The following is a 13,152-nucleotide window of genomic DNA, read 5'->3' as shown; positions in this document are numbered from 1 at the left end:
GCGCTCTAGCTACTCCTGTGCTGATCCGGCCGGATCAGTTTAACACTTTAAAATTAAAAACAAATGTCAATTGTACAAGGGGAGACTTGAGACAATTAGCCATTATTAGATCTTGTAGAATGGTTCAGGGACTACTTGTTACTCCCTACATGTTATGTAGACACAAATATCATCAGAATATATAGATTGCAAATGTACTCTGAATAATGAGGCATGGAGAGAGGAGGAGTTGATTTGTAAGCTCATCCTACTCCTAGTTACCTTTTACAAATAATAATATTAAATTATTGTATGATCAGAGTCATAAAATCAGTTGCTAGCATATAAGTAGCAGAATGTATTTTGTTATTAACACATCATTAACATCTATGCTACACCACTATGAGATGTCCCAGTAGTAAATTCAAAACACAATTCATAATTCCAAGAAGTTAAGAGATAGTTTACCCTATATCCAAGTATGAATGACCTTGTGGAAACACAGAATTAGGTTACTCCTCATTCCACGTTCCTACCCAGTTACAGCCTGATGAATTTTTTTTTTTATAGTAACAGAATACAGAAAGTCATGGACTGAGTTACTTTTTAATGTTTTTATAGAAACATCAATAGGAACATTAAGTCAAAGTAATGAAATCTCTACTGTAGGCTTCAGATGCTGACAACATTCTTACTATGGTGGTTGGTAGTAGCTTAGGTCAGTCAACAAAACCATTTACGTGTTAGTCACAAGGACATTAGACAGAGATGTTGGGAGGACAAATGGTGTTAAGGGTTATAAAATTTGCCCAAGAAAATTGTAGTTAGTTCCTGGAACTGTGATACTTTTTTTCTGCATAAACACTGAAGTTTTTATAAGGTAATCAGCCAAGCAGAAGGCTGAGTGGGAGTCACGATTCTTTTCAGGAAGATTTCGACATATAGTTCTAGCTGCTACAGTCTAATTAATTGTATTTTACATGAGTGCATAGAACATAGGTCTTTGTATGATTCTCTTTAAAAATGGGGGCTTGAAGGATGAATCTGCTCTTATAGAGCATACGTGTTTCATTCCTAGGAAGCACATAGAGTGGTTCACAACTCTCCTCTTCTTGATTCCTCTGGACCCTGCCTATACATACTGCACATAAACACACACAGGCACAAACACAATGCACGTTAAAAATCAATTTATAAATTCAAAAGTGGTTTTAGAATTTATTCTACATGGTTTACCATCTTATTAAAAACTGTGTACATCTGTTCAATAGTTTGTGCTTTTGTTAGAGCACACAAATAGTTCATCAAAAGTTACATGATCCATGGGTCCTAGGGGTGGGATTTGAATGCATGCATGCCTGACTTCCTACAGGTGCTTTGCTTAGGTGTACAGTTATCCAGTAGGTGACTCAAGCCTACTGAATGCTAGAAAAGATAAAATCAGACTTACAATAAAGTAAAAACATCTTGGTATTTTTTACCATATACAATATGCTGAATTCCTCTTGAGGTCAGTCTATAAAACATGAGTCTTTTGTTTCCTCACAAACTGGAAATGAAGCTAGTTCAGGACCAGGGGCATGACACACATCATATTATGCTACTATGGCCACTTTCTTTCATTTAAATCTCTGAGTCATTAACTCCACATATTAGGAGATCTTATAAGTATAGCATGTGTTTAATGGGACAAAATTGGGCAGGAAATGGAGGACAAGGTGAATAGGGAAGGGATTATTTTTTGGAGAATTTGGTTGTGGATGAATAAATATCATTAAAAGACACCTTATAAAATTCTCAAAGAATCAATAATAGAAAGAAAAAGGAAGGAAACATTGGTATCTTCCAGAGTATCAATGTTTAGATTCTCACCTATCCATATAGCAAAAACGTAACAGAAATATTTAATTCAATAGTAACCATCCGGATCTGAAGTGTGTCCCAGCCTTGTGGATGAAATCCTCTTCTGCAGGTGATATTGTTTTGGAGTCTCTGGATTCTGAAGGAAGATGACTGAGTTAGACTGTATGACCCTCAGTGCATAGACCTGAGGGTTTGTTGTGTCCTTACTCTCTGGTTCACTCACTCTCTTGCCTCCTGTCTGTTATAGGCTCCAAAACTTTGCATAATTACAGACTCACACCCACTTGATGTTTGTGTTGAGGAAATGGAGAATGCAACCATTTTTGGGTCAAGGTCTCCTCCAAGATCTCATTGTAATTCTTCTGAGGGTAGATAGTATATGACATCTTTGAAATCCATGTAGGTAGTGTCTGAAGGCAATGGATAGATTTCTGATAATGAAGTAAATAATACAACAGATTTTCTAGGAAGAAAGAGATGTCAAGAACATTGAATTTGATGAAAAGCATAGGCAGAATATGAAGGCAACCCAAGACATAAACCACATGGCTAGAGAGGACAGTGTTATAGATTTGTGTGATTTCATGTTAACCCCCTAGTGTTCTGCACAGTAGATATGGTGGCACATGACTAAAATCTTTTCACTGTTTGGTTATGGTCTTGCTTTTACTCATTTGTTACTTGAGATTTTTTTTATATGTTCTTTCATAAATGGGAATGTTCACCATGTTCCATTGTCAGTTGAAAGCTCATTTTCTACCTTTTTTCTTTCTTTCCTTTTAGAGACAAAATTTCTATATGTAGCACAGACTAGATTCACACAGAATATCCTCCTCAATAGTTATCATGAATTCCACCATTACCAACATCAATTTAGCAATCAACTTCTCTTTGTGTAGACTTTGCATGATCTTATTAATAAAAATCATTTCTTGTGTTTTCCAGGGGGAGTTTGATTTCACTTTTAAAAATTCAAGTGTTGTAAGGACTGAGTCATAAATTGACGCAATGTATTTTTCATTTTAAGTTGAGTATGAGCAATTGGCGGCTAGAGAAGTAGTGTTATAGTTGAACTTATAGTGTTTTCCCAAGTGTCTGTGTTCAAAACTCAATCCTTAGTACATTTATATACCATTAGGAAACATTAGGAAGCAGAAGTAAATGAGAGACTGCACCTAGTTAGGAACAGAAGTAACTGCAGAGTGCCTCTGGAGAATTTTGTTTTGTTTTGTTTTGTTTGTTTGTTTTTGTCCTTAGCACTTGGCCTATAGTACTACAGGTCACTCTATATTTCTTTCATTCTTTGAACGAAGCTTCTCTACTTCATCTACCCTCCAGCTTTGTACTACATTTCAATACAGGACCAGAAACAATACATTGGAGTCATGATGTGAAGGCATCTGTGATTCTGTGAGACAAAAGAAGCATATCGTCTTTGAAACTTAGTTTTTCAGGTTTTTATCCCCACAGTTATTTACAGTTTAAACAAGATTTTATAGCCAATACAAATTCTGGAATTCTCTCATCTTAAAGTAAAACTCTTTTCACAATGGCACTAACTAATAAGAATTTTAGAATTGCACAGAAAAGTCAAAGATTGTTTTTCATTAGTTTTCTGTGGCTAAATGCCAATATCTTCAAAACTGATGAAAAAGTATTTTCATTACATTTATGGAATCCAGCAGTCTCCTGAGTTTAATACTCATGGATGAGCAGGTCTGTGGAAATCCTCTAGATTCCAGGAATCAGAGTTTAATGCTAACATTTATTCTTCTAAGAAATTACCTTTTAACCTGAAAACTGAGCACAGTTCTGCAATCTTGGACACTGTAACAACCACTCTATATAGCTCAATTCCCTCTTTCCTTACTAGAAAAACACATGTGGTTATATTGATCTCACCCATATATTTCAAAATGTCCATAGCATCTCAAACTCATAACTACACTTGACAATTCCTTTTGACATGCCAATTTCAATATAAAAGTTCTAGAGTCTAGAACTGGATAGATATGGGAAGGTTCCATGGGGTCCATTATTCCTGAACTAGTAACTCCTATCCCCTCCTTAAAATGGCATCTTTTTTGAAGTCTAAAAAGATCAGAGGAACTATTAATTAAGCAACAGAGGAGGAACATACACAAATCTCAAGGCATACAGGTATTTATTCAATATGTATGAATTATAATTTCCTAAGAAGCTTTTGAATGCTTACTACTGTACCATCAACACACTTTCATAGGTAGTTATAATTCAAAAATAAAGTAATTTATTCCTTAATGCAATCTAAGGCCTACTGGTAAAGTAAAGTTGAATGTTTCTGGAATTCCCTTCATATTTGCACATATCATTAAATGAGGTGTAAAAATCCAGATCCCAGATGCCCTGCAAACTCACGTGTTTTAAGTTGAGGGGAACTGTCATCCCCCTATTAACATTCACTAAAAGTATCATGAGCTAATCTTCCTCAGATCATGGAGCTCTCAAGGGAGAACTCACAAATGCCTTTCAAGCCTCAAGAATCAGAGACACATATACAGGTGTTAGATATCAGCAGAAAGAGAGTGCAGGGAAGAGGTAGGCAGCATTATTATTAATTCATCCAAAAGCTGCTGTGTGGTACCTCTGATGGGTACAGTGCTTTGTATAATAAAAAGCTGCCTTATGACTAGGTGTTTGTTCTCACCCATCACTCAAATCCAGGTCCCTTGAATACCAGTGTTTCAGGCACACACTGCAACAATCTCTGGCCTTTCATAGATATGTTTCTAAAAGACCCCAAGGATTCCTTGGCTTCGGGAAGTCCTTAGGTTGCTTTGAGCAGACAGTAATGTTGCTGCTTGAATAAGGATAATTTCTCTAGTTACTGCTTAGGAATGAATGGTGAAACTGTCATTTGTAGTACACAGCAGAACCATGTGTCAGGTAGCAGTGTTTTCTGTAACAGTATTCAAGTCTGTCCTCACTAGTCAAACCTTTGTGCTGAGAAATTGTGGGAAATAGTAGTAAACGGTAGAAAACCAACATGTAGAGGATCTGAAGCTGAGGAAAAGATGCACTCATTTACTCTCTAAGTATGAAAGCACCTCCATGTTCACATGGAGTCAGAACTTCAAGTGACTCAGGTTGCTCAGATCAAGGTGTTATATTCCCATGTGCTGTGTTCCTCTTTTTGAATTGTAGTTTACAAAGGTAATGCTGCAAAGTCTTATGTTTTAATTCAGTGAAAATGGTTATGATAAATTGTCCTTTCAATTTCAAGAAATGCCTACTCCAAACACTTCACAGGGGATCACATACTATTTTTCTTAACCAATCAGAATTTTTTGAATGAGTTAAAGATCTAATGGGTTCTTCTCTGTATATGCAACATATCTCTGAATATGCAACAGCATATTCACTGATAGCAGATTATTCTTCTATATTAGCCCAGTATATCTTTGAAATATATCATTCAAAATAGAGACTCCCTACATTAATGTCATGTATAATTTTAAATCTTTAAATAGAAATTATTCTCTGGAGACATACAAGTGGTTTGACCCCAGGTGTCTGGGGACAGCAGTCTTGTGCTAAGTGCTCAGATGAGTTAAGTCTTGTAGCTGTGCCCAATGCTAACTGGCTCCCAATGATTTGCATGCTCTTACTGAACAGCCTTGGGGACTTCTTCATATACCAGTCATACCATGTGCCATTGTCATTACAGACAGGACTCAACATGGACATGAGGGCCCCTGCCTTGTTTCTTGGCATCTTGTTGCTCTGGTTTCCAGGTAAAATGAACTAAAATGGGACTTTCATTGTGATTCGTGCTGACTGGCATTTTGGGGGACGTGCTCTTTTATCATGCTTACCTATGGAGATATTCATTATGTCTCTGCTTCTAGGTGCCAGATGTGACATACAGATGACCCAGTCTCCATCCTCCATGTCTGCCTCTCTGGGAGAAAGAGTCAGTCTCACTTGCCGGGCCAGTCAGGGCATTAACGGTAATTTACACTGGTTTCAGCAGAAGTCAGATGGAACTATTAAACGCCTGATCTACTCCACATCCAATTTAGATTCTGGTGTCCCATCAAGGTTCAGTGGCAGTGGGTCTGGGTCAGATTATTCTCTCACCATCAGCAGCCTGGAGTCTGAAGATTTTGCAGTCTATCACTGTCTACAGTATGATGAATATCCTCCCACAGTGATACAAGTCATAACATAAACCCCCATGTTAGCAGAAGTGAGAGGATGGGCTGCCCCAACTGCTCCTTTTCATGAGTCACCACTGCAACTCTCTCTCAGATGTCACAGGACTTTTAGTAAAGCTCATGGACAGTCATTAGTCTTGGTAGAAGAAACTAAATGTTTCTCTCTGTACCCCATCTGTCTTCTTCTTCATCTCTATCAAGACAGAATACCAAATGCTTTTTCTACTTTAACAGAGGATACAGTCATTACATATGAGTAGTTATATCTTCAGCTGAGACTCAGAGAACAGAAGAAACATCTGTAGACTTTCCAAGCACACATTATTTAAATAAAATACATTAGTTTCTAAATCTCAGTATTTAAGGAGTAAAGAAATATTACCTAGAGAAACTGAGAGTAGAGAGGATTCTTAGTTTTTGATTTTTACATAAAAACTAGACCCCATATGGCAGTGAAAGGGAAGGTTGCCTGATTGTAATTGTTTGCAGTTTGTGCTGATGCTCCCAGCTGTCTGCAACAATTCATATAGGATTCTTCTGGCTCTTATGTCCACCACTCTGCTTACAAGAATTAAACATCATTAAACCACACTCATATGACTTTTAATCCTATTGTATAAAGTAGAATTTAGATTTGACAAGGAGGGCTTTAGTGGGGAAGCAGGGATCTCCCTGGAAAAGGAAAACTGAATAGCTTTTGTGGTTGGATTCCAGGCAGGCAGGCAGGCAATGGAACAGGAAGGATCAGGTTGGAGAGGGTGAGATGTGGGGAAAGGGTACAGGTAGAGACTACTAGAATAGGAAATTATTTAGGGGATAATGTGGGCACTTAGTGCAGTGGGAACTCCCGGGATCCTATGAAGGTGACCCTAGCAAGGACTCCTAGAAAAGAAGGATATAGAACTTGAACCAAGCATCTTCTCTAACTAGGCAAGGCTTCCAGTGGTGGGGTTGGGACATCAATCTTAGCAAATAACATTTAACCTACAACTTTAGTGATGTTAGATGTGCTGGAAAAATGGTGTCTCAGAGCTGTAGGAGTGGCCAATCATGGAGTTGTCTAACTTGAGGCACTAGTCATGTGAGGTTTCCCATGCCTGGCATTATCTGGATAGCCAGAGATTGTAAGCTGGATGCCTCAGAAACCTAGGGTAGAATCAAACACAACTGATAAAAACAGTGTCAATGAAATGATTCCTAAACATATTCTACTATACCTGTAGATTGATTCCTAGCCCATTTGTCATTAGACAGACTCCCTTCTACAGCTAATAGGAGCAGATGAAGAGACCTAAATCTAAACATTAGGCAGCACTCTAGAAACCCCATAGAAAATCAGGAGGATGGATTTAGAAGCCAGAGTGATGGAGAATGCCAGGAAAACACAACCCATAGATCTTAGCAAGGTTTAGAGGGGTTCACAGAAACTGAAGTAGCAGTCATACAGCCCTCATGGGTCTAGATAATCAGCACACATGCTGTAGTTGTTTACCTATAGATTTTTGTGGGACTCCTAACAGTATCAGTGAGAGTGAAGCAATTTTGTTTGACCTGGAGATTAGAACTTATAATTCCAAAATATCCTTTAGTATTTAATGTATGTATTACCCATATAATTACATATATGTGTGTATACATACAGATGTATATATACATACATATATTTGTATGTCTATATATGCATTAGTATGTGTGTGTGTATGTGTGTTTAATTGTGAAAAAGTATTTTTGGAGCTAAGGATGCTCTTTAAAGGAGTTATTTCTTCCAAAGAACGAAGACGAGTCAGGTTAATGAAATAATTCTATATGACATATGTACTGGAGTTGTGCCTTTTCTACAACACTGGATTAAATAAACCTGTTGGAAGTATCATTTTATCACAGTCTGGGATGCCTAGTAATTTCCTGTTTGTCCTCTGTGTCCATGAGGACATGAAGCAGCTTCTTCTCCCTCCTCTTCTAAGTAACTACACTTCCACTCAGAGTACTAGTCAGAACACTAAGTCCCCCCCCAACCCCCACCCCCCCCGCAAAGTATGTGTAGAGAAAATAACAATTCTCGGCATAAGGATACTAGAGTACTTGGATTAAAAACTCCGTCCAGACAGACAATGCCAGGCTCTCCTTTTCATCATTTGAAGTTTCAGGTTCTTAACACGAATTGGTGACCCACACCAGATTTTCTTCAGAGCATCCATGTGTGATAAAGGGAAGCGAAGTCTGTAAATCTCTGATTCCACCTCTTTTCCCATCATGGGCATCTGTCTCGCATTCTTTAGGGAATGATAGATGTAAACCATCTTTTGTTGAGCTTCATCAGATTGATTCTGAGCTGACCCCTACTGTGAGGACAATGTGATCTTTGGACTGCAGTCTTATTATGTTGTCCAACCTTGGCAACTTTTCACCTGGGTCCATTGTCTCTGTTCCATTTCCACATAGAAAGGAGGAGACTGTGCATGATGAAGTCCTTCTTCATATCTGATGATAGCAGTTCTTTTCTGCCCTTGAGCTGGTCTGTAAGAGTTTTCAGAAAGCCACCCAACTTCCTTGTTAAATCTGCCAGGGTTTCCACATTCATGAGCATCCTCTGGGGCTTTCCAGTTGTAATGCCACATCTTCCTTTGTGATGTGAAACACAAGCCCCGAAGTGGAATCCAAAAGGCAATCTCCCCATGAATTTTTCTGGTAGGTGCTAATAGTCAGGTGAATAGAGTGGGCCAGGCCTGAAGGAGTTTCTGCCTGATGAATGGTCCCTCTGCAGAAGTACAACAAATCACTAGGCTTCAGCAGGAAGTCATGTGCCAATCTGGCCGTCAGGCTCCACAATGTACTCGTGTGCCAGGGGCACAGTTGGGAAGTGCAGCCGCCAGTGTTTCTTTCCCTCCAGCTGCAGGATCAAAACCTCAACATCATTGTAACTTGGAGGGAGGCCCTGAGATCCTGCAGGAGACATGAACACATTTGAGACTACTAAGGATCCACAGTCACATTCACTTTTCCTAGATCCCCCAGAGCTCATCCTTAAATCTCTGTGGTTGGTGGAACTGAACTGTTGTCCTCTTCTCATCAAAATCTTTTCTCAGATGAAAAAAACTGTGCTTTGCCATCCCGATTTAAAACCTTTGTCTTCCTACTGATGCACCGGCAGACATTCAAGTCTCTTCCATAGTATAGCCCTTGTATAGGGCTATACTATAGCAGAGACTCTTCAGAACTGAGAGGCTGGTAATATGCAGAAAAGTTATCAGGCAGATCCTCCTTCACCTGCTTGCAAGGAACACATTCTTCTTCCTTCTCAGCCCCTGTGGGCTTCACTTTCTTTGGCACTGTTCACAAGTTGGGAGGAAATGCAAACCCTGCATGGCCTGTTGCGTGTCGACCACAAGTTGACTGTGATATGGAGTATGTGGTATTTTTTTAAAGCTCAAAGATTTCACATGAAGTTCACATTTTGTTGTCAGAAATGCATCCCCTCTCTCTGTGTATACAAGAAATTCATATGTCAGCTTGTATATTTTCTTGACACAATTTAACAAATTAAAATATGTTGCCATAAGTGTTTCCGTTTGAAGAACAAACCTGTGAATTAATGTGTACTCATAATCTTTTAAAAAATTTATTGATTGTTTTAATTATTTATATTTTTAATGTTATCATGTACGTTTTTATATGTACATTTCTTTCACATTGGAATTCCTTGCTTCCTGTCTCCATATACAACTTGGTATGCAAACTGGAATTGAAAAATAAAGTTTTTAAATTTTGTTTTAGAAATAACCATATTTTTGTAAATGCTCAGCAACATTTTGTCATTTTGTGTAGCAGTAATTCTCATTTTCATTTTTTTTTTAAAGATTTATTTATTTATTATATGTAAGTACACTGTAGCTGTCTTCAGACACTCCAGAAGAGGGCACCAGATCTCGTTACGGATGGTTGTGAGCCACCATGTGGTTGCTGGGATTTGAACTCTGGACCTTCGGAAGAGCAGTCGGGTGCTCTTACCCACTGAGCCATCTCACCAGCCCTCATTTTCATTTTTAAATCCTGAATGTATCATATAAAAATACAGATCTATAGTAAACTGAAAATACTCTATGTGTGATTCTAATCTCAATAGTTCCACTGGCAACCTACTTGGGTATATGTTAAATCATGGTCTCTTCTCCCAGCAGGTTGTATTCTAGTTCAGTGATTTCCAATAGATTATGTAAGTTTGGAAACACCTGCTGAAAGTGAAAACGATAATTGAGATATTTATGATGCAGGCTTGTGAGAATGATGAAAAGAGATCACACGTTTATCCAATTGTAGATTATGTATATCTTGTCTTTAAAAACAGATTTAAATATTTTAAAATGAAAAATTCATGTCAATTGTTCTAAAGGAAGATTTTAGATAATTAGTCATTATTAGATCTTGTAGAGTGATTCAAGGATGACGTGTTATTCCCTACACGTTTGGCATGCCATAAATATCATCAGAATAAATAGGTTGCAAGTGTGCTCTGAACAGTGAGGCATGAAGAGAGGCAGAATTGACTTATAATCTCATTCTACTCCTTGTTATGTTTTACAAATAAAATTGTCATATTGTTGAATGACCAGATCCATGATAATCATATGATACATCCATGATAATTGCTATGATACATGAAGCAGAAAATATTTTGTTATTAATACACTATCTTTTACTCCTTCCCCTCCTCCCTAGCCTTCCTTATTTCACTTTTGTTAGTTTCACTACTATGGGATGTCCCAGTAGCCCACACAAATACACGCCTCACACCTCCAAGAATTTAAGAGATAGTTTACTCTGTATCCAATTATGAATGGCCTTGACCTTGGAACACAGATTGAGGTTACCCTTTATTCCATGTTCCTACTTAGTAACAGTCTCAAAGAAAGTCATGAACTGAGCCACTTTTCAATGCATTGGTGGAAACATTAAGAGGAGTATTAAATTAAAGCGGGGAAATCATTGTAGGTTTCAGATGCTAAAAATACTCGTACTTAGTCTTGCGGTTGGTGGTAGCTATGTTCTTTTAAGTTAATTGATACAGGGACGTTAGGTCAGACAGAGACGTAGCAATGAAGAGTTGTTGTTAAAGGTTTTAAAGTTTGCCCAAGATAAATTGAAATTTGGTTCTGGATTTGTGACATTCCTACTTCTCCACAACCATTAAAGTTCATATAATGTAATAAGCTTAGCAGAAAGCTCAGTGGAAGTCATGATATTTGTTTTTGAAACATTTGTCCATACTGCTACTGTCTAATTGTGTGTTACATGAGTGTATAGTACATAGTCCTTGGTATGATTCTCCTTAAAAATAGGGCATTGATGGATGATTCAGCTGTCAAAAACATTTTCTGCTCTTACAGAGGACCTATGTTTCATTCTTAACAACCACATCAACTGGCTCAAAACTCACTTTTATTGACTCCTCTGTAACCTGTCTGCACACACTACACATAAACATACTCTGGCATAAACACATTACACAATAAAAAAAATCAACTAATAAATACACAAATGTTTTTAAGAGTTAATCTATGTATGTACCATCTTATTAAAAACCGAGTACATCTGTACTATAGTTTGTGATTTTATTAAAGCATACAGATTTTTGTTGGGGTTGGGGTTTGTATTCATATGTGTCTGGCTTCCTATAGATTCTTTACTTAGGGACACATTTATACCTTAGGTGACTCAAATCTATAGAATGCTAGAAAAGGTAAAACCAGATTTAGATTAAAATAAAAACATCTTGTTTTGTTTTCCATATGCCATCTACTGTATCATTCTTGAGGTCAGCCTATAAAATCTGAGTTTCTTGTTTCTTTGGAAACGAAGATAGTTCAGGACAGCGGATATGATGGGGGTCCCATCAACATTTAGTGGTAGTGGGTCTGGGTCACATTATTCTCTCACCACCAGCAGCCTGGAGTCTGAAGATATGACAATCTAGTACTGTCTACAGTCTAATAACTCTCCTCCCACAGTGATACCAGTCATAACATAAACTCCATGGAAGCAGAAGTGAGAGGTTTGGCGGCTCCGTCTGCCTCTCCTCATGAATCACCCACTCTAAGTATTTCTTAGATACCACAAGCAACGTTTGACAGTACACCAAGAAGGAAATATTTGAGAAAGTCCATTACTGAAAGACTCTGTGATTTGCTAATTAAAGCAAAATCATTAGAATGATGAGAGCTCTGAACTTCACCATAGCTAGGGACAAATTTACTTAAAAACTACAGAAGAATATTCCAAAATAAGAACTTTCAGTTTCATAGAGGTAAATTTGAAGCAAAAGGAGATTATTAGGACTTTTGATAAAGGTAGATATTCAGAGGTTTCTAACTTTTGTCAACATGGAGGACCCAGGATAGCTAAATTCAAAAGAAAAGGGAGAAAGAATATTGAAAATATTGGAAGAGATAGTAGGAAGGGCTAGAGAGATGACAAAACAGTTAGGAGCACTGGCTGGTCTTGCAGAGGATCTGGCTTCACTTCTTAGTACACACTTGGTAGTTCACAGCCATCTGTATCTCCAGTTTTATGGAATCTGCTGACTCCTTTTGACTTTCCTGGGCACAGGCATTCACATTGTCATGCAAAAATGCAAGTAAAACCACTCTTATTCATAAAATTAAATAAAAGCAAACTTAAATACTGAAAATAGATTAGCAAGAGGAAGCTGAAAGAATACAGATTAGGAAGTGGTAAACAACCTGTGACTCAAGCAAGAGCTCTATTGGTGGGACTCAGTGATGGAAGCACCACAGGCTAAAACAGACAGCTCTGTCATTCCTACCAACAGAAAAATCCTGTAGTGCTTACAATCCTTAACACTATTGATGGTATTTAATGTTTCAGTGATTCTTCTTGCTTGGCAAACTGGCACTTGAGGAGAAGCCTATTCTATCACTCTATATGTCAGAGACTAGGCTAGGCTGTAGAACTAGAAACAAGGAAAAAAAATCAGGAAGTCAGAAGCAACATCCACAGATATACTCCTGGACAGTAAGAAAGCTAGATGTAGAGATATGAGAAGTAGTTTCAGCAGGAGGATCAGGTCATGGATGACACAGATGCATCATGTACCCTG

General features: G+C 37.9%; 1 pseudogene and 1 gene segment (V, D, J or C); one reads left to right on the top strand and one right to left on the bottom strand.

Annotated features, from left to right (window-relative positions):
- The first annotated feature begins 5,555 nt into the window (after window positions 1-5,555).
- Window positions 5,556-6,052, top strand: LOC115030338. The segment is given in 2 exon segments: window positions 5,556-5,615; window positions 5,730-6,052. Coding segments are annotated over 2 exon segments (378 nt in total).
- A 2,059-nt stretch (window positions 6,053-8,111) lies between these two features.
- On the bottom strand, window positions 8,112-9,367 carry LOC110288659 (annotated as a pseudogene).
- Window positions 9,368-13,152: the final 3,785 nt, after the last annotated feature.

The sequence above is a fragment of the Mus caroli genome, unplaced genomic scaffold (assembly GCF_900094665.2).
Source record: "Mus caroli unplaced genomic scaffold, CAROLI_EIJ_v1.1 scaffold_20641_1, whole genome shotgun sequence".
Classification (NCBI taxonomy): Eukaryota; Metazoa; Chordata; class Mammalia; order Rodentia; family Muridae; genus Mus; species Mus caroli.
Note: the sequence above shows the minus strand (reverse complement) of the source record. Positions and strands in the feature narration are given on the sequence as shown.